Source organism: Thalassophryne amazonica, chromosome 3 (assembly GCF_902500255.1).
Source record: "Thalassophryne amazonica chromosome 3, fThaAma1.1, whole genome shotgun sequence".
Taxonomy (NCBI): Eukaryota; Metazoa; Chordata; class Actinopteri; order Batrachoidiformes; family Batrachoididae; genus Thalassophryne; species Thalassophryne amazonica.
In genome coordinates, this window is record NC_047105.1 from 27,643,980 (window position 1) to 27,668,537 (window position 24,558).

A 24,558-nucleotide genomic window follows, 5' to 3' on the forward strand; every position below is an offset into this window, starting at 1 on the left:
GGCTTATTGATCTCGTTATACGGTTAGACAATCGGTTAGAGGAACGCCGTCGGGAGCGAGACGAAGGACGTGGCCGGGCACGCGCCGTCCCTCTCCCTTCCGGGTCCAAAAAGGTTCCACCCTCCCCACGCTCCACAGCCTCAACGCTCCGTGTGGTTACAGCTCCCCCTGCTGACGAAGCTATGGACACGAGCAGGGCCACATTTAGACCCCTAACAGACAGAGGAGGCTGGCCCGCGGGGAGTGCTTTGTCTGCGGCTCGAGTGAGCATCTGCAGAGAGACTGCCCCAAGCAGTTAAACACCAACGCCCGCCCCCTAGAAACTGGGCTTAGGGTGGGCCAAGACATTCACGTGGGTCATACACATATTTCCACACGACTCCCAGTTACAATCCTGAGCGGGGATTTAACCCTTCAAGCCCCAGCACTGGTGGACACGGGGTCAGAAGGGAATCTGCTAGACAGCAGATGGGCTAGGGAGGTAGGGCTCCCTCTGGTGGCGCTCCCTTCGCCATTGCAGGTGCGGGCACTAGATGGCACCCTTCTCCCTTTAATCACACACAAGACACAACCAGTAACTCTGGTGGTGTCTGGAAATCATCGGGAGGAGATCAAGTTTTTTGTGACTCCTGCTACCTCCCGCGTGATTTTGGGCTTCCCTTGGATGTTGAAACACAATCCCCGGATTGATTGGCCGTCTGAGGTGGTGGTTCAGTGGAGCGAAACCTGCCATCGGGTGTGTTTAGGATCCTCGGTTCCTCCCGGTTTACAGGCTAAGGAGGAGGTCAAAGTCCCTCCCAATCTGACGGCAGTGCCGGTTGAGTACCACGATCTTGCTGACGTCTTCAGCAAGGATCTGGCACTCACCCTTCCCCCGCGCCGTCCGTATGATTGTGCCATTGATTTGATTCCGGGCGTTGAGTTTCCGTCCAGCAGGCTGTACAATCTCTCTCATGACCTGAGCGCGAATCAATGGAGACCTACATCCGGGACTCATTAGCTGCCGGGCTGATCCGGAATTGCACCTCCCCGATGGGTGCAGGTTTCTTTTTTGTGGGCAAGAAAGATGGCGGACTCTGTCCATGCATTGATTACATGGGGCTGAATGAGATTACGGTTCGCAATAGATACCCGTTGCCCCTGTTAGATTCAGGGTTCACGCCCCTGCATGGAGCCAAAATCTTCACCAAGTTGGATCTTAGAAATGCATACCACCTGGTTCGGATCCGGAAGGGAGACGAGTGGGAAGACGGCATTTAACACCCCGTTAGGTCATTTTGAGTACCTGGTCATGCCGTTCGGCCTCACTAATGCCCCCGCGACGTTCCAAGCTTTGGTTAATGATGTCTTGCGGAACTTCCTGCACCGATTCGTCTTCGTATACCTGGACGATATACTCATCTTTTCTCCGGATCCTGAGACTCATGTCCAGCATGTACGTCAGGTCCTGCAGCGGTTGTTGGAGAACCGGCTGTTTGTGAAGGGTGAGAAGTGTGAGTTTAACCGCACCTCTTTGTCCTTCCTGGGGTTTATCATCTCCTCCAACTCCGTCGCCCCTGATCCGGCCAAGGTTGCGGCGGTGAGAGATTGGCCCCAACCAACAAGCTGTAGGAAGCTGCAACAGTTCCTCGGTTTTGCAAATTTCTACAGGAGGTTCATTAAGGGCTACAGTCAGGTAGTTAGCCCCCTGACAGCCCTGACCTCTCCAAAAGTCCCCTTCACCTGGTCGGATCGGTGCGAAGCCGCATTCAGGGAGTTGAAACGACGGTTCTCGACTGCACCAGTTCTGGTGCAGCCCGACCCTGGCCGCCAGTTTGTGGTTGAAGTGGACGCCTCTGACTCAGGGATAGGAGCCGTGCTATCCCAGAGCAGAGAGACCGATAAGGTTCTTCACCCGTGTGCCTACTTTTCTCGCAGGTTGACCCCAGCTGAACGGAACTATGATGTCGGCAACCGAGAACTCCTTGCGGTGAAAGAGGCTCTTGAGGAGTGGAGACACCTGTTGGAGGGAGCGTCTGTGCCGTTCATGGTTTTCACTGACCATCGGAACCTGGAGTATATCAGGACCGCCAAGCGGCTGAACCCCAGGCAAGCCCGCTGGTCACTGTTCTTCAGGCGTTTTGACTTCCGGATCACCTATCGCCCTGGGGCCAAGAACCAAAGATCAGATGCCTTGTCCTGGGTACATGAAGATGAAGTCAAAACAGAGCTGTCGGATCCACCGGAGCCCATCATTCCGGAGTCCACTATCGTGGCCACCCTCACCTGGGCCCTGGCACGGAACCTGGACCCCGGAACTGGACCAAAAAATCGTCTGTACGTCCCACCAGAGGCCAGAGCTGCAGTCTTGGATTTCTGTCATGGATCCAAGCTCTCCTGTCATCCAGGGGTGCGAAGGACCGTGGCAGTTGTCCGGCAGCGCTTCTGGTGTGCGTCTATGGAAGCCGACATCCAGGAGTATATCCAGGCCTGCACCACCTGTGCCAGGGGCAAGGCAGACCATAAGAGGACCCAAGGACTTCTCCAGCCGCTCCCGGTGCCTCATCGCCCCTGGTCCCATATCTGCCTGGATTTCGTCACGGGCCTCCCGCTGTCCCAGGGCATGACTACCATCCTGACAATAGTGGACCGGTTCTCCAAGGCGGCCCACTTCATGGCCCTCCCGAAGCTCCCAACGGCCCAGGAGACTGCTGACCTCCTGGTCCACCACGTCGTTCGTCTGCATGGGATACCAGCTGACATAGTCTCGGATCGTGGTCCCCAGTTTTCCTCTCAAGTCTGGAGGAGTTTCTGCAGGGAACTGGGGGCCACCGTGAGCCTCTCGTCCAGGTACCACCCACAGATGAACGGACAGGCAGAACGGGCCAACCAAGAGTTGGAACAGACCCTCCGCTGTGTAACATCAGTGCACCCAACGGCCTGGAGTAACCATCTGGCCTGGATCGAGTATGCACACAACAGTCAGGTGTCTTCTGAAACCGGCCTCTCCCCGTTTGAGGTGTGTCTGGGGTACCAGCCCCCGTTGTTTCCCGTGGTGGAGGGAGAGGTCGGTGTGCCCTCGGTCCAGGCCCACCTGCGGAGGTGCCGTCGGGTGTGGCGCATCGCCCGTTCTGCCTTATTAAAGGCCCGGATGAGGGCTAAGACCCATGCAGACCGCCGGCGGTCCCCGGCCCCTGCATACCAGCCCGGGCAGGAGGTGTGGTTATCTACTAAGGACATTCCCCTGCAGGTGGACTCACCCAAACTTATGGACAGATTCATTGGACCCTTCAAGATCATCAAAATCCTCAGTCCTGCTGCAGTGAAGCTCCAACTCCCGGCTTCACTGTGGATCCACCCTGTTTTTCATGTCTCCCGGATTAAACCACACCTCACCTCACCCCTCTGTGCTCCCGGTCCGGCACCGCCTCCTGCCCGGATCATCGACGGGGAGCCGGCTTGGACAGTGCGCCGGCTCCTGGACATCCGTCGAATGGGCCGGGGGTTCCAGTATTTGGTGGACTGGGAGGGGTATGGACCCGAAGAACGCTCCTGGGTAAAGAGGAGCTTCATCCTGGACCCCGGCTCTCCTGGCCGATTTCTACCGCTGTCACCCGGACAAGCCTGGTCTGGCGCCAGGAGGCGCCCGTTGGGGGGGGGGGGGGGGGTCCTGTTGTGTGGGCCGCCAGAAGAGTCACTACACTTTCCCAACAACTTCGAGCCTTAACTAGTACTGTGCCTGTGGTCTTCCATTTCCTCACTCTGTTCCTCACAGTGGAAACTGACAGCTGAAATCTCTGAGATAGCTTTTTGTGTCCTTCCCCTAAACCATGATGTTAAACAATCTTTGTTTTCAGGTCATTTGAGAGTTGTTTAGAGGCTCCCATGTTGCCACTTATTAGATGAGATGCAAAGAGGAGAAACATTTGCAAATGGCCACCTTAAATACCCTTTTTCATGATTGGATTCACCTGTGTAAGGAGGTCAAGTGTCAATGAGCTTACTAAACCAATTTTGTGTTCCAATACTTAGTGCTAAATGTATTCAAATCAGTAAAATGACAAGCATGCCCAAATTTATGCACCTGCCTAATTTTATTTAAATAACTATTGCACACTTTCTGTAAATACTAGAAACTTCATTTTACTTCTCAAATATCAGTGTTCACCTGCTATATGACATATTTAACTGAAATTTCTGATCCAGACAACCAATCATTTATCAAAGAAAATCATGAAAATTATCAGGGGTGCCCAAACTTTTGCATACAACTGTAACACCATCATTGACATTCCCTTATGTTCCAAGTATTATGCCTCATTTGAGTCTTCCCAAGTAGGGTTTCAAAATTGTGGGACTTGTCAAATTTGGAAACTTTCCATGGGAATTAATGGGAATAGCTTGGAAATGTGCAAGGAGAATAGGATCCAAGTATGAATTTTGTTCCACACAAATACGTGTTTAACGATACATACCAGACATAGAATGAGTGACCAATCAATGAAGAAAAAAACATGAATACGCAGCACAAAGGCTGCCCAATCCTCCATTTCATCCTCATTCAAACTGTTCAAACTGGTTCATGCTCCTAATGCACAGACCTCTGGCATGTTCAGGCGCATTGTTTTGTTTGATAAAAACCTTACAGTTTGTGACCCAGACTGAATGACTCTGAGGGCTCGGTCACATGGCACACGATGATAGCTGAACGAAGGAAAAAAGTCACAAATCGTCGAGAAAAGGTGGATGAATGAGCCTGCACTACATTCATCATTGAAAAACCTGCGAGTCCAGAGCGTCTAAAGGAACGAAACAAAACCAAAACTAACAAAAGAAAAGTGAAGTGAACGGTGACCTTGACACTTTAAACATTCATAATGACATGACTTGACAATGGGATTCAGACTGAGCGCCAGCCTGTGATCATTTCTGTAGCCAGTCTGTGCTGTCCGCAGCACCTGCAGGTGCGGGATCTGGTTGTCTTGACAACAGGTTTGTCTTCACAACAACAACGTGTTCACACGCATGTTTCAGCCGTTTGAAAACTGCAACATGCATAAACAGTTAAAGTAGTTGATCAAATGTTCTTGCCGCACTTGTTTCTGTATGAAAACGTTGCTTTTCGTCCCACACATGGACGAGTCACGTTCAGCCCGTCAGATCTTTAGTTATTGATCCGTTCAGATGTCGTCAACGTTCATGCAAAACATTGGAGATGGGAGGTTGGACGAAGTTGGGCGACAATCAAACAGAATGCTGATGTCACAAGAACTACGGAAACGATGAGGAGCCATCAACTCCGAAAGCAAAACGGAATATGGATGAATTGAGGTTGTCACTGAGATTCGTTCACATCTTTCAACAGTTTGAAAATTCTGATGAAGCGCCAGCTACAGGAACGAAGCTGGACAACGGTTAAACGATGTCTCTGAAAGTTACTGTAAGCCCAGATTTCTTCTTTCGTTTGGGCTTTGGTGTCCTTCGTTAATGCCGTGTGCCCGGGGCTTTACCCTGTTTCTTAAGCAGCCTTGCTTTCCTGGCGATGTCTGCATTAGTCTTCATAAGATGCTCATTTATATAAACATTTGTGCCTTTCAGCTTCCTTCCCTGTTTGACTAATTCAACTTTGTGCCTTCCATTTGCAAAACAGATGATAATAACTGGAAATCGATGCCTTATCCTTCTGAGCCTGAGTTGGCAGAGTGTGACATGCTTTGATACTTCCTTTATGGCCCCTTCACATATAGTGGGACGTTGGGACAGCGTTTGAATGAAAATGGTGAAACAGAGCAAAACAGTTCAAATTAGCGCACCACGAAACATCGCGCTGACAGGCAGGCGTGCACGAACCTGGTGTGAGAGTTCAAGCACGCGCCGGTGCCTTTTGGGCAGGAACACACAGTGCCAGCTGCGGAACATCGCACCACTTATGTGGAGGAAATAAAAACACCAGCCGGTACCTGTGGGACCACAGCCGCTTATGTGGGGAAAAAAAAAAAAAACATACGACCCACTAGATGTGAACTCGCGCCTTTCAAAAGTTCTGATTGCCAGTCAGCGACTTTACCACTGAGCTACGGAGCTGTTCGTTGAAAGCTGCGGGAATCTGGCCTCATATCAGGAAGACATGGAAGTATTACAAAAAAATTATTGTCAATTTCAGCCAGAGGTCTGTCTAAATGTGGGGGTTTAAAACAGCTGCTGTACACACATGGGCACACACACAGCACATCCACCGACGCTCTCAAAGTAAAGAAAATACTTTCATTGAAAGCTCCATTGAAAAGAACACAAAACAAAAAGATGAAAAAAATTACATTCCACTCACCTCAGTGTAAAGAGTTCCAAAATTAATCCACAACAAAAAGAATCCCCACGCATGTGTCATGCACGTGCATGATCGCAATTGCAGTTGCCATCCATGGAACGGTCCACTCGTCCTCACTTGGATCCACAGCCAGAGATCATTTTCAAGTTCCACTTGGCCAGAGAACAATGTCCAGGTCCACTTGCTCTCAGGTTCTGATCACACGCATATTATCCAATTGCAACTCTGTCTTCAACTCAAATTCTGTCAGGATTAGATAGTCCATTATCTCCTGAAAATAGCATCTTCTGAGGTTTTCTAATACAAGACCTACATCTGCGGGTCCAGGCATGTCCATGATCAGAGCAGGCAGTAAACCAGCAACAACAGCAACATCACAACACTTTAACTTCCAAAATCCGAGCAACTGCTTTATCAAAGAAAAGCTCTGAAGTTTTGTTATTGGCCATAAACCCTTTAATGTTCCCTCTATCTGTCTCTGTCTGGGATGTTTAACTACGTCACACACAGAGAAATGACAAGAATTGCTGAGTGAGACATTTTCCGAAATGCATCTGTTACCTCGCTTTGGAAGAGGAATTAACAACATCAGAAAACCATTAATTATGAGCACATGTGCGTAGGGAGACTTACAACCATAAGTACTTTGATGTTGTGTTGCTAAATGGTATGTTAAAAAACATGCGACATGTCCTTTAAAGTAAACCTGCATTGGAATAAATGCAGTCAGATCTTTGGACCAAAAAATTACTTACAACCCCTGGCAAAAATTATGGAATCACCGGCCTCGGAGGATGTTCATTCAGTTGTTTAATTTTGTAGAAAAAAAGCAGATCACAGACATGACACAAAACTAAAGTCATTTCAAATGGCAACTTTCTGGCTTTAAGAAACACTATAAGAAATCAGGAAAAAAAAAATTGTGGCAGTCAGTAACGGTTACGTTTTTAGACCAAGCAGAGGGAAAAAAATATGGAATCACTAAATTCTGAGGAAAAAATTATGGAATCATGAAAAATAAAAGAACGCTCCAACACATCACTAGTATTTTGTTGCACCACCTCTGGCTTTTATAACAGCTTGCAGTCTCTCAGGCATGGACTTAATGAGTGACAAACAGTACTCTTCATCAATCTGGCCCCAACTTTCTCTGATTGCTGTTGCCAGATCAGCTTTGCAGGTTGGAGCCTTGTCATGGACCATTTTCTTCAACTTCCACCAAAGATTTTCAATTGGATTAAGATCCGGACTATTTGCATTCCATGACATTGACCCTATGTGTCTTTTTGTAAGGAATGTTTTCACAGTTTTTGCTCTATGGCAAGATGCATTATCATCTTGAAAAATGATTTCATCATCCCCAAACATCCTTTCAATTGATGAGATAAGAAAAGTGTCCAAAATATCAACGTAAACTTGTGCATTTATTGATGATGTAATGACAGCCATCTCCCCAGTGCCTTTACTTGACATGCAGCCCCTTATCATCAATGACTGTGGAAATTTACATGTTCTCTTCAGGCAGTCATTTTTATAAATCTCATTGGAACGGCACCAAACAAAAGTTCCAGCATCATCACCTTGCCCAATGCAGATTCGAGATTCATCACTGAATATGACTTTCATCCAGTCATCCACAGTCCACGATTGCTTTTCCTTAGCCCATTGTAACCTTGTTTTTTTCTGTTTAGGTGTTAATGATGGCTTTCGTTTAGCTTTTCTGTATGTAAATCCCATTTCCTTTAGGCGGTTTATTACAGTTCGGTCACAGACGTTGACTCCAGTTTCCTCCCATTCGTTCCTCATTTGTTTTGTTGTGCATTTTCGATTTTTAGATAGATAGATAGTCTTTATTGTCATTGTTACTTTTTACAAAGTCACAACGAAATTGAAAGTGCTTCGGCTCGTGAAGTAAGAGCAATAAATAGTTTAAGAACATATTAAAGAATGAAACATATTACACTGGTTATGAACAGGAATAAAACATCTAAAAGAATAAAACATATATTTCACTGTTTATGGACAGGAATGGTACGGTCACAGGTTGCACTGGCTGAAAAAGACTGCCACCAGATATACTGCATATTGAACATACTATTTCACCTTGAAGAATTAAGTGCCATGATTGCCTTTGGATAGAAACTATTTTTTAGACGGTTTGTTCTGGTTTGTAATATTCTGTATCTCCTGCCTGATGGCGTGAGCTGAAACTGACAATGTCCAGGGTGTGAGACGTCCTTTGAAATATCTATTTTTGAGACATATTGCTTTAAGTTTTCTGTCTTGACGCTTTGATGTCTTCCTTGGTCTACCAGTATGTTTGCCTTTAACAACCTTCCCATGTTGTTTGTATTTGGTCCAGAGTTTAGACACAGCTGACTGTGAACAACCAACATCTTTTGCAACATTGCATGATGATTTACCCTCTTTTAAGAGTTTGATAATCCTATCCTTTGTTTCAATTGACATCTCTCATGTTGGAGCCATGATTCATGTCAGTCCACTTGGTGCAACAGCTCTCCAAGGTGTGATCACTCCTTTTTAGATGCAGACTAACGAGCAGATCTGATTTGATGCAAGTGTTAGTTTTGGGGATGAACATTTACAGGGTGATTCCATAATTTATTCCTCAGAATTGAGTGAGTCCATATTTTTTTCCCTCTGCTTGGTCTAAAAAAATAACCGTTACTGACTGCCACGATTATTTTTCCTGATTTCTTATAGTGTTTCTTAAAGCCAGAAAGTTGCCATTTGAAATGACTTTAGTTTTGTGTCATGTCTGTGATCTGCTTTTTTTCTACAAAATTAAACAACTGAATGAACATCCTCCGAGGCCGGTGATTCCATACTTTTTGCCATGGGTTACACATAAGATCCTTCTGAATGTAGTAAAGTAAATCTGCAAGCCCAGATCTGTCATTCAATGGAGAAATCTTCGTTTAAAAATGACAAATTTACAGCTAAAATGTAGCCCTCCGTGAAACTGTCAGCACATCCGGCATGCTGCCGAGACGTCAGAGAGAAGACCCTATCCCAGCATGCATTGCGCGCGCCAACTGTAATTTGTGGATTTACGTCAGTTTGCATCTCTTACAAAAGCACCTTTTTATTGTCTTATACAGAAGGATTGACTTTTTTAAAACTTCATATTGTCTTGCGGTACGTGTGGTGAGTATACATTTCTTTTATTGTTGCTTGAAAATGATTTTTGGGGACTTTTTCATACGGCCATTTGATTGAGTGGTGTCGTATTGAAAATCTATTGTCTTTAGCCTCCAGTGTTACCGTCGCGGGGTACGGATGCGGGACCCGCAAAGAATTCAAGTAATTAAAAAGATATAAACCTCTCTCAGCGGCCATGGAGCTCTGTGGCTCCGATTACCGAGACCGTGCGGCGCTGTGGATTTTCCCGCAAGAAGTCTGTCCTTGCGGGCAACAGGTGTCACCGGCCGCTCCGCATCAAAACAGCGAGCGTAGTCTCTGGACTTGTTGCCAAGTTGGCCGTACCTCCATTCAGTAGACAGGGAGGTGGTGCCAGCTGCACAGCAGACACGAGGGCAGTGTGAGTGGCCCGCTGCGGCGTTTACCGAGCCTGTAGACTTGGTAAACGCATCGGAGGCAGTGAGAGCAAGGCGTCGGAGAAGAACGTCGCCCGCTGTCGATGTCGCCACTGATCTGAGCATGCAGAGCTGTATCTCACATTCATTGCAGCTTACTTTTGGATGTTGAAACCAGGATGTGTATAACAGTAATATTACTAACAGATAAAAATCAATTTCAATGCAGGATCGGGCTGAAGGCGCGAGCGCTCTGTCTTATCTCTTATGTCACTGCAATGTCCCGGATGTACAAACAGTTTTCGCGGAGGGTCAAATTTTAGCTGCAAATTTGTCATTTTTAAATGACTATTTCTCCACTGAATTACAAATTTGGGCTTGCAGATTTACTTTACTGCATTCATAAGGGTCTTATAAATACATATCAGCAATTTCTTTCTGAGAGCTGACCACATTTATTTCAATGCAGGTCTACTTTAAGGTTCTGCTACTAACCTATAAAATTGTTCACGGACTGGCACCTCCTTACTTAAGCCTGGTTCACACGGCAAGATAATTAGGCCAATATTGGACACGATCTTCCTCTTCCGACAATCTTAAGGACGCCCCGACAATCGTGATGACGCTAAAGATAATCTTATCAGATATTCCTGTCGTGTTGTGTGTTAAGAGCGCTCTGATCTGCTTGGAAGGACGTCAGGGGCGCTCCGATGGCAAATTGGGGGCATTCAACATGTTGGATTGTCTTGGCCCGATATTGCAGTGTGTGTTGTGTCCTCCGACCACAAACGAGCACATAGCCTGCTGTGACGATGTGACGTGTAGGCAATCAGAAAGCGAGGTGATGGACGCACAGAGTGGAAAATAAAATCAAAACAGCTGTTCTGACTTACCAGAAAGTCCGGTGGTTGTGCTGTCTCCACTCCTTTAAAGAATGCCTTTTTTTTTCTTTTTGTATCAGTTTTTTCCCTCTGTTTTAAATAGTCCACAAAGTATCTCCGTCTGTTTACTCTGAAGTCACGTTTAATCATGAGAGATTTTGTGAGATTTCCTGTCTGACCTGGGAATGTTCGTGTGTGAAATCTGTTGTTGTGTGGTGTGTTGACTTGACCGTGTGGCTGAACCCCACACAATGTACGACCAAACCTGTCTATGATTTTTATCGCCACATGTGTGGTCTCTCAGGTTTTGGAAACCTACAGATAATTTTAAAATCTTGCCGTGTGAACCAGGCATTAGCTGACCTAATTAAACCCTATGTACCGGCCCGGGCTCTGTGTTCTCTGGGTGCAGGACTACTTTGAGTCCTTAGGGTCACAGAGCTTTCTCTTATCGTGTACCTGTTCTGTGGAAAGATCTCCCTGCATCAATAAAACAGTCAGACTCTGTAGAGAGTTTTAAGTTCAGACTTAAGACGCACTTATTTTCCCTTTCATATGGCTAGTGTACTGGTATGTTACTATGCTTTTAGCTGTTTTAAATTAATTCATTAGTTAAGGGAGCATGCCGTGGCCTCAACTTTATCTAAATTCTGGGTCTTTTAGTGAAGCTTAGGACTAGTGGCCTGCAATCACCTTAGTATTTCTTCTGTATTTCTTGTTCCCTAATGCCATGTAGATCTGCCTGTTGATTTTGCACAAGTTTTATGCCAGATGCTGTTCATGATGCAACTCCACATTAAATAGAGAATGGGCAGAGAATGGGCACTTGTTAACTGAACCTTCTGCTCTGTAAACAAGTGAAGTGACTACTTGGTCACCAACTGGAACAAGAATAATCATGAACATAGGGTATATGTACACAAACACGAACCCTGCACACAAACACACACAACAGCCCCCCACACACCCCGCTGATGACTTTTTGCTAATAATAATACTAATATTACTACTACCACTAATAATAATAATAATAATAATAATAATAATAATAATAATAATAGTAATAATAATAATATATCTTATGTGATGCAAGTGACATGAGTTTTCAGTGCATACACAATGACAGTGTGGATAATGGGGGGGGGGGCTATCTGACCAGATGAAATGGAATATTGCAGGTGAGAAACTGAGGTGAAGGTATGAATTTTCAGAATCAGAAGAAGTTTATTGCCATTGCCAGTGAACAGGATTCACAGACTAGGAATTTGCTTCGGTATAATGGTGCAACATTAATTTTCCACCTGTGCTGACGCACTTGAGAAACACTTATCAAGACACTTTCTGCAGATGGACATAAGTACAGACCAGGCTGTTTGAAAGTTTGTAAATCATGTCCCACATGATGACACGTTCTGAGCAGCAGGAGTGTTCTGTTGATACTTTATGGATGTTGTGTTTTCAGTGCAGCATCATTTTGAACGCAGGAATTGTTGATTGCTAATATTTGTTAAACACAATGATAACCTCTGTGTGTGTGTGTGTGTGTGTGTGTGTGTGTGTGTGTGTGTGTGTGTGTGTGTGTGTGTGTGTGTGTGTGTGTGTGTGTGTGTGTGTGTGTGTGTGTGTGTGTGTGTGTGTGCAGTGCTGGTGCAGGGAGGACGGGCTGCTTCATCGCTGCGGACATCATGTTGGACATGGCAGAGAATGAAGGCGTGGTGGATATTTTCAACTGCATCCGAGAGCTCAGATCCCAACGAGTCAACATGGTTCAAACAGAAGTGAGTACTGATGTCCACAGCACACACACATGCATGCACACACACGCTCGCTCGCTCACTCACTCACTCACTCACTTACTCACTCAGTGAGGAGGAGAGCTACAGATGTTTGAAGTTCTCCAGTGGCATGATGGATTTACTCACTTTGAAAACAGCTGACGGGAATCTGACGCCAGCTGGACCTAAGCCACTTTTGCCAGTTCCTGGAGCTCAGTTCATAGTTGATTTTTCAGCAGTCGACAAGTTTTTAGGGTATTTTCCTGAAATGTGGCTTTGATGTTGACCGAGGAGAATAGTGAATAGCTCCACGGACTCGTCTTCATCACCTTTGCTCACTGTGGCAGTGACACTAAACTGCTGACGATTTATTCCACTAAACTCAGCAACATGTTTTATGTGCTTCTTTACAGTTTGACATTCATTACACCCACCAGTGTGTTTTCAAGTCTTCAAAATGAGCATTAGCATTGTTGTTGCCTTCAAAATTCTGGGCATCCTCCCACCACCATCTCTGTATTAATCTCTGAATCTCTGAGTACGGTGGTCACGAGAGACCACAGCACCTCTGAAAGAACACAATACTAGCAAATGCAGGAAACACAAATACAAAGTAATGCATTGCAGCATTATATTATCTTTGCAGTGTCGTACATTTTATTCACTTTGATGTGTTGTATGGCTGGGGGGGCCTGGCTGCCTTTTTGTTTCTGTCTTTTGGTTTTCCTTCCAGGTGGCTTGCATTTGGGACTGAGTGGCTGTGTAGCTGAGGTTATCAGGACCTCACCCTGATCACCTGCGGCTCGTCAGGACTCACAGCTGTGGTGCATCTATATGGATTGGAACATGGTGGCATTTAAGACTGGAGTATACAGTGTGTATTTGCCAGAGACTCGACCTTGTGACCAGACGGGTGAGATCGTCGTCTCGGGAGCCATCTCATCATCAGTGGATGCAGAGAACATCCAGGGTTTGATGCACGGTCTGTGAAAGAGGAGGGGGTGAGGTCTCACGCTCGTCAGCACACTTCCTGAGGTACGTTAGATTTTGTGACTAACGTTTATACAGTCAGTAAATGTGGTGTCCCTCACACCTTATTATATTGAGCTGTACGTTAGTCATGTATCGGCTTCCACTGCAGTGGAGTTTTGTGAACTGGATGTTCCATGCCTGCAGGTTGGGAAGCTGATTAGTAATTAAGCCAGGAAGTGTTTGCTGTTTATGTACACCTTTGAGTGGTCTCTCTGTGTGTAGAGTGTGGACTCACATAATGGTTCCTTCTTTCACAGACTCGGTTTGTTGCGGCCACCTGGGGGATGTCGGCGGGGTCCTTGGGTCCGAACGGCTTCTGGCTCCAGACCGTTAGTGCTGCTGGGAGCGCACCGTATCACCACCACGCCAGACCGCACACTCTTTTGTTGTTTTGTATCACATCACTGTTATGTATTAAATTCAGTTAGCCTTTGTACCGTGCTCTGCTTATTTCATACTGGGTCCTTCAAACGCTGGTCGGTTCTCCGAGCTGCGTCCGACACTTAACAGTAGTCTCTGGCCAAACATCACGGACCCAGCGGTAGCAGAGACGGTAACGCGCCGGGAAGGCGGCAGCAGACGTTCAGTAGTTATCCGGATCAGTTGCAGGTGCTCTCTGCCCGGATGGTGCGTGTTTGAGACCCATTACTGAATACTGATTTGTGCTCTCTTGCAGCCGTGTTCCTGTGTTTGTGCCTTATCCGTGGGTCGTGGTGGAGTGTGACTGGCGACGGCTTCGCGTCACGCTCCGACCGGATAAGAGGTTTAAACGGGAGCTGCAAGAGTGTGTCTGTAATGGGTGCACGCGCACGGCGGAGCTCTGTGGCACGGGTCGCTGAGCTTCCTGTGTTACAGTTGTAGCCCCGTTTCCCCGGATAAAGATAACTACTGCGTCTGTTGTATCAGCTCCGGCGTTATTTAGTTGAGCACATTTTGGTTGTGTGTTGCACACAGCTGCGCACGGAGATGCAGCTCGTTTGTTTTCTGTCACCAAAGGGGTTTTTTTCATTTTTAGCACTTTGGCTCTCTCTTTTGGTGACTTAGTCACATTACCGTTAAGCTCTTAAGTTAGAACAGGTGTGTTCGATTTGTTTGAGCTTAACGGTATACGTCACTGATTTGTTTTGTGTTAGTTCATTTCGTGTGGGTGTTTTTTGAGTTGGTTTTTGTGTGGGATTTATTTTTTTTTTTCCACTGTTTGTGTTTGGGGTTGTGATCCTGCAGCCTGTCTAAGAAGAAAAAAAAAAAAAAAAAAGGACCCCAAACAACTGTATGTTGGTCTGTTAGTCTTTCTTTTTATTTCTTTTTGTTTCACCTCCCCAGGGTTTGATGGGACGGTCCCCTGGGGGGTGATGGGGTGGTACTTGGGTTTTTTTTTCTTTTTTTTTTTTTGTTTTTGTTATGCCCTCTCTTCTCCTCTGACTCCAGCCGGGTGAGCCGTAGTGTCGGTGTTGCTGGAGGGGTGCAGTTTGGTTGTGCTGGGCATTTCCCAGGTAGCCTCTGCACCCGGGAGGGGGGGGGGGGGTTTGGGGTATTTTCTTTTTCTTCCCTCTCTTCTCCTCTGGCTCCAGCCGGGTGAGCCGTAGTGTCGGCATTGCTGGAGTGGTGCAGTTTGGTTATACTGGGCGTTTCCCGGGTAACCTCTGCACCTTGGGGGGGGGGGGTGTTTTTTGATTCCCTGTTCCACCTCCGGCTTCAGCACGCCTTTGGCCGTCTGCCATCGGCGTGGCTGAGGTTTGGGGCAGTGGGATATACCCGCAGCTAGTGGCTGGTGTAGAAGTCGGAGGAGTGGCGCCATTTTGTGCCGTTTGCCATAACCGCTGTTCCACTCCTCCCGGTTGGCTTCTGGGGTATAGTCACGGTTGGTGACACTGGACGTGCTTCCAGTTTCCACTGCGCCAAGGGGGTGGGGTTGGGGTTGTTTTGTTTGTATGTTTTTTTTTTTCTCTCTTCTTGTTTTTCCCCACAGTTTCCGCCCTCAGGGTTTGACTGTGGTGTCCTCTGGGGGGAAAGGGCTGTGGGTCCATCTAGCCATAGACGGCCGGGGCTGGGTCCGTTGGTCATGAGGGGAGGCGTCTCCTGGGGTTGACGAGTGGTCCTCTGGGAGGCGCTGGGAGTCCCCGTGGGTGACGTTGGATCCCAGAGGGACCTCGGCTGTGGTTATTACTCCTGGAGCTGGCGGGAAGTCCTCTGGGGGGTGTTGGTCCCTACATGTCGTTTGGGGGGGGGGGGTGTTTTAGCACTTTCATTTGTAAGCTTAAGTTTGGGGTTTTTCTTTTCTCCTCTTCCCGGGGTGTGATGGGACGGTCCCCTGGGGAGGGGGGGTGTTTTGGTTGTTTGTGTTTGTCTTTTTTGTTTTATGACTAAAGACTGAACATGGTTGGATAAAGGCTGACCGCACAGGTTTAAGAACTCCTGGCCACACCTGTGCTAAGTGACTGACTGAAACAAAGGCAAGGATGCAGCCAGAGGAGAGGACATCAACCATTCTGTTGGAAGACGAATGCAGACGTGGTTTCCAGCCATGGTCCCTGGAGGGGGGTGTTTCTCCTGTGCCAGGTTTGTGTGGTCGCCGGGAGGCTTCCCGTGAGGGTGGGGTACTGTTGTATGGCTGGGGGGGCCTGGCTGCCTTTTTGTTTCTGTCTTTTGGTTTTCCTTCCAGGTGGCTTGCATTTGGGACTGAGTGGCTGTGTAGCTGAGGTTATCAGGACCTCACCCTGATCACCTGCGGCTCATCAGGACTCACAGCTGTGGTGCATCTATATGGATTGGAACATGGTGGCATTTAAGACTGGAGTATACAGTGTGTATTTGCCAGAGACTCGACCTTGTGACCAGACAGGTGAGATCGTCGTCTCGGGAGCCATCTCATCATCAGTGGATGCAGAGAACGTCCAGGGTTTGATGCACGGTCTGTGAAAGAGGAGGGGGTGAGGTCTCACGTTCGTCGGCACACTTCCTGAGGTACGTTAGATTTTGTGACTAACGTTTATACAGTCAGTAAATGTGGTGTCCCTCACACCTTATTATATTGAGCTGTACGTTAGTCATGTATCGGCTTCCACTGCAGTGGAGTTTTGTGAACTGGATGTTCCATGCCTGCAGGTTGGGAAGCTGATTAGTAATTAAGCCAGGAAGTGTTTGCTGTTTATGTACACCTTTGAGTGGTCTCTCTGTGTGTAGAGTGTGGACTCAACGTTTGTTGCGGCCACCTGGGGGGTGTCGGCGGGGTCCTTGGGTCCGAACGGCTTCTGGCTCCGGACCGTTAGCGCTACTGGGAGCGCACCGTATCACCACCATGCCAGACCGCACACTCTTTTGTTGTTTTGTATCACATCACTGTTATGTATTAAATTCAGTTAGCCTTTGTACCGTGCTCTGCTTATTTCATACTGGGTCCTTCAAACGCTGGTCGGTTCTCCGAGCTGCGTCCGACACATAACATGATGATGATTTTACTTTGAAATTGTTTATATGTTTTATTTTATTTGCAATGCATAGAACAACCCACCAATAATAGTTAATGCAAGCAGAAATCTGTTTTTGTATTGTCAGTACTTCCAATAAGTCCATGGGATAAGCAGGGTTTATGTACCATTTAAGTGCACTAAACAACACTTAAAATACAGCCTCCGTGTACCATAACCCGCACAAACATACGGTGGCCATCCCTGGTAGCTGTAGCCAGGTAGGGGTCAGTACAGAATTACACAGGGACAAAATTTTAAAATCCTCCAGTCATAGAAATTCCAAAAAGGCATAGACTATCTATGACTGAACGTTATGGAGTTATGGGGTAACAGCAAGAATGGGGCCAAAGGACAATTTCAGTTTGTATAGCGGTGAAAAGTTAAAGTTGCTCCAGTTTTGATAAAAAGGAATGCAAATTATTGATTGTGTTAGTAGGGTTTAAAGAAGGAATAGTTCGCAGGATCTTTTTTGCTTAGCTATCATGTTACGGGTTAACATATGTCACGTCATAGAATCCTGTGGAAGTTGACCTTGTTTGACCTTTACTTTGGAGATCAAGCATTCAATACAGTCATAACTATACCATTTATTAATGCTATTAGCTCAATTAATGATTTACCTCACTTTTCTTTTTCTTTTCTCACTTTTTCTTTTCTTTTTTATCGAAAATGGGGCAACAGATAGTCATAGATAGTCCAAAGTGTACTCTTTTTGGAAACTTTATGATCAGACAAATAATGTAGTATAGTTTACAATGAGACTGCATTTTTAAAAGAGGATGTCTTCATTGACTTCTACCTGGCTATAGATACCAACCTGGGATGGCCACCATACCTTTGTGTTGGCCATGGCACACTGAGGCTGGATTGTGTTGTTTAGTCCCCGTAAATGGTACTGATTAGATCAGAATTGTTTGTTTTCAGCAGCTCTTTGTTTTTCATGCATTATGCTAGCTTGCAGCAGACACATTATGTAACTAGTGCAAACCTCCGCCAAGGCCATGGGGTCACTGACGCCATGGATAGCAGAATCATTAAATAGCATGTATTCCTTAGCGCTTGGCATCACAGTTTATTGCAACTTGCACCTTTCCCAGAAGCTACTGTCATCTGAGCACTGATATTGATAATTCAAAATTCAATTTATTATTCAACTAAACTGCAAATATATGAATTTTTTAACATTTATGAAACACTTCTCTAAACAAGGCCATAGGGTGACTGACCCTAAAGAGATTCCCTCCTTGGCACAGTGATCTATTTCTTTTTGTCTCTTTCTCTAAAATTGTATATAATAATCATTAGATTATTAATGTATAAACAAAAATAAATGTAAGAAATATTACAATTTGAAAACAAATGCACCATAGATGCCATAGACAGGCTAACGCGTTAGCATCGTGATCCGGATCATGATCCAGATCACCACTAAAATTTAATCACTTGTTCCTCTTGTCATTTCCAACCACTCCACAAAATTTCATCAAAATCCGTTCAAAACTTTTTGAGTTATCCTGTTGACAGACAGACAGACAAACAAACAAACACGACCGAAAACATAACCTCCTTGGCGGAGGTAATAATGCCAAATGATAGTCCCTCATCTAATAAATTCATTGTGCTCCCCAGCCCTGTATAGTTTGTCATGAGGGATTTCCTCTTTGCAGTGGCGGTTTTCTTCTGGATCTAGCTCCATAACATTTGAAGCTACATCAAATCTGATGACACCTTACTGAATCAGTACAGATTCAGCTACAATTTGGTGTTAGTTGTGCATCTGTAGCTTCATTTGTCACCTCACACTGACACATTTTCTATTTTTCTTCCCTATATTTTTGCATATTCTGGATCACCAGATCCGGAGTCCGGATCAGATCATCACCAGACTTTGTTGTTTGATACCATTTGACTATGTTACACCCTATTTTTTTTTTTCAAGCCTTTCTGCCTTGTTTTTGTGGAGTTAGAAACTAGAATGTCAAAATTCCCCCTATCCCGCAATGGTGAAGAATCCTTTAAAACAACATTGAAAATGCCATAGACATGCTAACACGTTAGCATCGGGATCCGGATCGGGATCCGGATCACCACTAAAATTTAATCACTTGTTCCTCTTGTCATTTCCAAACACTCCACAAAATTTCATCAAAATCCATTCAAAACCTTTTGAGTTATCCTGCTGACAGACAGAGGGCTAACCCTAAACAAAAATAAATTTAAGAAAAATTACAATTTGAAAACAAATGCACGTGATGAAAGCTGCAACTGCTTAATGCTAACTTTTAACATTGAAAATGCCATAGACATGCTAACACGTTAGCATCGGGATCCGGATCGGGATCCGGATCACCACTAAAATTTAATCACTTGTTCCTCTTGTCATTTCCAACCACTCCACAAAATTTCATCAAAATCCGTTCAAAACCTTTTGAGTTATCCTGCTGACAGACAGACAAACAAACAAACAAACGCGACCGAAAACATAACCTCCTTGGCGGAGGTAATTAAACTTATGCATGTGCTGTCAGTTTTATATATATATATATGTATATATATATATATATATATATATATACACACAGTGGTGGGCACACTTCCGATAATCCGATAACAGATAATTATCGAAGATAATGTTTTCATTATCGGATGATCTTTTTAGATAACTTTAAAAACGATCATCGGAGTAATTATCTTCCGATGAATTGCAGACCGATAACTTTTAGACCGATAACGTAGTAAACCAACCTGAACAATGGAAAACATTTTTAAAACTTAAAAGCAGTTGAGACCTACCTGTTAAAAGTTTCCTAATAGGTATATTGATCTACCCTCTGCAAACAGAAGAGAGCTGTTTTTCAGAAAAAAAACTACTCTATCCTCCATAGACAAAGGAGGATATATATGTATGTGTGTGTGTGTGTGGTTTATGCATTTGTTATTGTTGTCTTATTTTATTATCTTATTTATTTTCTAAGTGTTGTCGCGACCGCCATAATAGGCACCATGTTGGATCAAATTATTGCCAAACAGCAGATGCTATCATTCAGCTCTCTCAGACACAAACGGCTAACCAGCAAACATCATCTCTGTTGCCTTCGTTATTCCTCCGTCTGGCCGCTCAGCAGTAACAATGCCGTGCATGTGCAACCGTCAGGTCACAAAACTGCAAGCAATCCTTTATTATTATGATGATCATCATCACTGTTATCTTTCAAATACATGATGGAAAACTGTAAACAACAAGGGGGTGGTGTGTATGTTAGGATAATTTCTGGGTGTGTTTTCTGGAAATGACAGCAGGGTCTCAATAATCCCAAACTGACTGGATTCTCAAAACCCCACAGTGTCGCCGTGTAAAGCATCTCTGCAGCGACAGTTGGAGAAGTGACAGAAATATTCATTCACCGTGCATAAATTAAATTTGCATCTTATTGTGACCCTGACCTAAAGGAAACATAGTGTTAATAAAAATAAAAGACCATCATCATCATAGTCAACAAAACACTGATTTTTAAACAGCACTTACAATAAGAAAGCGAGTAGTCTGCACTAACCCATGGCACCCTGGCTAACTTTCATAAGCTTACTATTTACAAGTTATGCTTTTGTGCAGAGGTCAGGTCAGTGATTTAGAACTTTGACCTTTTGAGCGCGCACCATGCCGAACACTCCTACCAAATTTGGTGAATATCAGGGAAGTAGGAAAAGTTATTGTACTCACAAGATTTTTTACAAAGTATGCTCCACTGACCTTGACCTTTTGACCTCAAAGGCAATAGGTTTACTGGGGTCAACATACCTAACGCATGAATTTTGGTGACAGTTGGTGGCAGTTAAAAAATAAGTTTTTTTTTCCAATTTATTGTCATTTATTTATTATGCTCACAAGATTTTTACAGAGTAACCTCCAGTGACCTTGAGCTTTGTCCTTTTGACCCCCAAACCTATTGGCTTTGTGGGGTCACTATATATAATACATTTACCAAGTTTGGTGACAGTTGGTTAAGTGCAACTGAAGTAATCATGCTCAAGAATGTTTTGAGGTGTTACTGCTTTCGGAGCAATTTTTGTGAAAAAAGTTGAAAGCAAATAGGGAGCTGGAGGGGTGCAAAATCATTAAATTTGGTTTTGGAAATGTAAATGTAAATCCTGACATTTAATTTGCCATTTTTTCAAAAGAGAAATTGAACTTTTTTTCTTTTTCTTTCTTTATTGCTTCTTGTTGTTGTTGCACACCATCAGTGAAAGTAACTGAAAATGGAAGAAACAAACAAACGTTGTTTGATTTTCTTTGTAATTGCAACAAAATACTTTTGAGCTGCTGTGCTGGAGGCTGAACACAGTTCAGTAGTTTGGTTTTGTTTGACTCCTTTGCAAAGCCGCCATCAGTCGTTGGGGTTTGGCAAAGCCGGAATATAAACAACGGACAGAATCCTTCAGTATCCCTGTGATTCTTGGAGTCTTGTGTCATCCATCTCAATCAGTCTATTAATATTCAACACGTTTTTAAATAATACATGACTGTAGATTTACACACTGTGCACACAAACTGTGAATCCAAACACACACACACACACACACTGATTTAAGATTCTTTGTGTCAGTGTGTGAACACTGCAGTGCTGAGTTCTTGGTGTTTTTATGTAAACACACATGCACTGAGTGTGATACTTTTGGCTTTTCCAGACTAAATCCACATTATTTTGCTTTCTTCCAGAGTTTTCTCTTGCATGTTAGCCTTTTGGGGTGCAGTGTCATTTTTTCAGTTACTCCTATTTTGTGGTAGTAGCATATTGCTCATGTGTTGCATATCAAAATGTTCAGAACAATCTCGGCTTTCTGAATGTGAGACATACATTTGTCAAGAACTCTGCACAATAGATAGTATTTGGTTTTAAAAATGAAAATATGAAAAGGGTTTTTTTCAGAAAATGTCCAAATTTGTTGTGAATATGTATTTTTATGGATGTAGACAAACTATTTTGGTGTTCAACAATTTTGGGTTATCAAAGTCACAAAATAGTGTTATATATGAACATGATTTTAAAACAATGCTTAATAAAATAAAATAAAAAATGCACTGTGCAATGCAGCAGTGCCACCTGCAAGGAACTACACAGTAGCAACCTTCAACTTTTCAAAACAGCATATTTTTATGAAGATAATATCACTTACCTCTCTGCTGTCTGCTGCTCTTGTCATACGTATAATTCCCTTTTAGATTAACAAAATGCTTTTGTGATTAAACCAATGTGGAAAAAAGTTGTCATTGCTGCAGTGGGGGAAAAAAGTTATAATCAAATTATTATAATAATAATAAAAAAATCCGAAGTTCAGTCATCTGTGGGGAACTCGGAGTAGAGTCGCTGCTCCTTCGCATTGAAAGGAGCCAGCTGAGGTGGTTCAGGCATCTGGTAAGGATGCCTCCTGAGCACCTCCCTAAGGAGGTGTTCCAGGCACGTCCATCTGGGAGGAGACCCCAGGGAAGACCCAGGACTAGGTGGAGAGATTATATCTCCACACTGGCCTGGAAATGCCTCAGGATCCCCCAGTCAGAGGTGGTCAATGTGGCACAGGAAAGGGAAGTCTGGGGTCCCCTGCTTGAGCTGTTGCCCCTGCGACCCGATCTCGGAAAAGCTGTTGAGGATGAGTGAGTGAGTGAGTGAGTGAGTGAGTGATAATAAAACATCCCTCCATGTGTTTTCCAATATGATTTTCTTTTTCTTTAAGAGTAAATAAAAAATTGCTTTCAGGTTATCAAAGCTATTCTTTTTGAGTTTATGAGTCTTTAGTTTTTTGTTTGTTTGCTTTAGGGGGGTTGTAACAAGGATGCATGGTTGCATGTTACAAATACATGACTGACACTGCTGTTAGTTATGATAATGACGAAAGAAATGTGATGAAAACTATGGTAAGCTGCACCAGCATGTCCATGGCCAACAGAGGGTTCAGAAAAGTTATCCAGTGTTGTGCACTATACATTTGGATTTCCTTTTAAGCATGGTATTGGTGATTTTTCTTCCTCTAGGTGTCATACATATGCCACATTTCTGGATGTAAACAAAGGTTGAGCTCTGATATGATAAGGTGTTCTCAGGGTGAAGTCCCAGATTAAGGGTAGCTTGGTGCCAGTTATGTGGTCCTTTGTAGTTGGTTGGTGTCTTGTTTCATGTTTTGGACTTTAGATTGATTTGGGTCCTGGATGGCAACCACAATCAGACAATCAGTTTATTGCCATCTTTAGAAAGTAACCATTGATCTGCTGCGACTAGGTGAAACCCACAAACTGTTTAACCTCTGGGTGCATTGACCCAAATCTCAGAAGAAATGTCAGGAGAAATAATAATATGTGCTGAAAAAGGAGCATTTGTTCAGCTTGCTGTCTCTTAGAAAGTGCCACCATTTGTACTAATTTGTATTAGCGATCATTTTTGCCTAATCCATCTGTGCCTCCAAATTGTGGGTGTTTCACATTGGCAGTGTTCATTTCCACTCTAAGCTACCTTAAGCCGACCTAATCCATCCCGCCTCTGCATTCTATTTGTACTGCTGATGAAAACCTTCATTATCCCAAAAGTCAACTTTACTCAGAATAAAGAAAAACAGCTCCATTTTCAGACTAATAACCTGTGATTGGCTTTGAGATGCAATTCAGAACAGGAGATCACTTTTACATCTTCATGTGGCTGCAGCAGAATAACAGCATTTTAGTTTATTTTTTTATTTTTTTTTTATTTTTTTTATTTTTTTTTACTAATGCTTCATGAAATGAAGCTAAATGTGTCTTGGCCTGACTTTTAAACATGTGGGAGCAACTCATGTCAGAACTGGAGCAGCTCTGCGGAGGACAGAGCAATTAATCTTTTAAAAGGTACAGTGTGCACATGCGTTGTGTGTGTTTATACGTGTGCATTTGCGTGTGTCTGTGTGCGTGTGTGTATGTGGGTTATGAGAAATGTATTGGCCTGCAGGGGTCAGCGTTTTAGTGCCACGTTTAAAAGTGTCCTCTTCACTCAAGAGGCAACGACTAACATTTGACAGCAAGCGGGCGAGACAAATATGAGCGAGATACAAGGTGAAGATGATGAACTTTAGTGTGAGAACATAAGAAGGTGAGATAGATGTGTTGATCACTACCACCTCGGGTGGCACAACATTTGACATGACATTTTGGTAGCGTATGTATAGGGACTTGAAAAATGTCATCATGCACAGCCATCCCAGCGTGGCAGCAGTACACAGGAGGTCAACATTTAAAAGTGATACAGTCATATTGAAAACTATACCACATTATTTGTCTGATCTTAAAGATTCCAAAAAGGTCTGTCTATGACTGAATGTTCTAGAGTTATGGGGTAAAAACAGCAAAGATTATGAAAAAGGTCTATTTTCATTTGTACAGTGGTCAAAAGATAAGTTGCTGCACCTGTAGTGAAAAGTGACGCAAATTATTGGTTGAGTTAATAATATTAATAAATGGAATAGTTTTGACCATGTTGAATGTTTGGTCTCCAAAGTAATGTTCAAATAACATTG

The 24,558-nt window shown here is 44.3% G+C and overlaps 1 protein-coding gene across 1 annotated transcript in view; it reads left to right on the top strand.

Annotated features, from left to right (window-relative positions):
- ptprt (protein tyrosine phosphatase receptor type T) overlaps nucleotides 1-24,558 on the top strand; it is a 1,196,058-nt gene that overhangs the window by 1,090,880 nt on the left and 80,620 nt on the right. Inside the window, exon 30 of the mRNA XM_034165958.1 lies at nucleotides 12,388-12,523. Coding sequence (XP_034021849.1) covers nucleotides 12,388-12,523 — 136 coding nt within the window. The remainder of the gene's footprint in view (nucleotides 1-12,387; nucleotides 12,524-24,558) is intronic.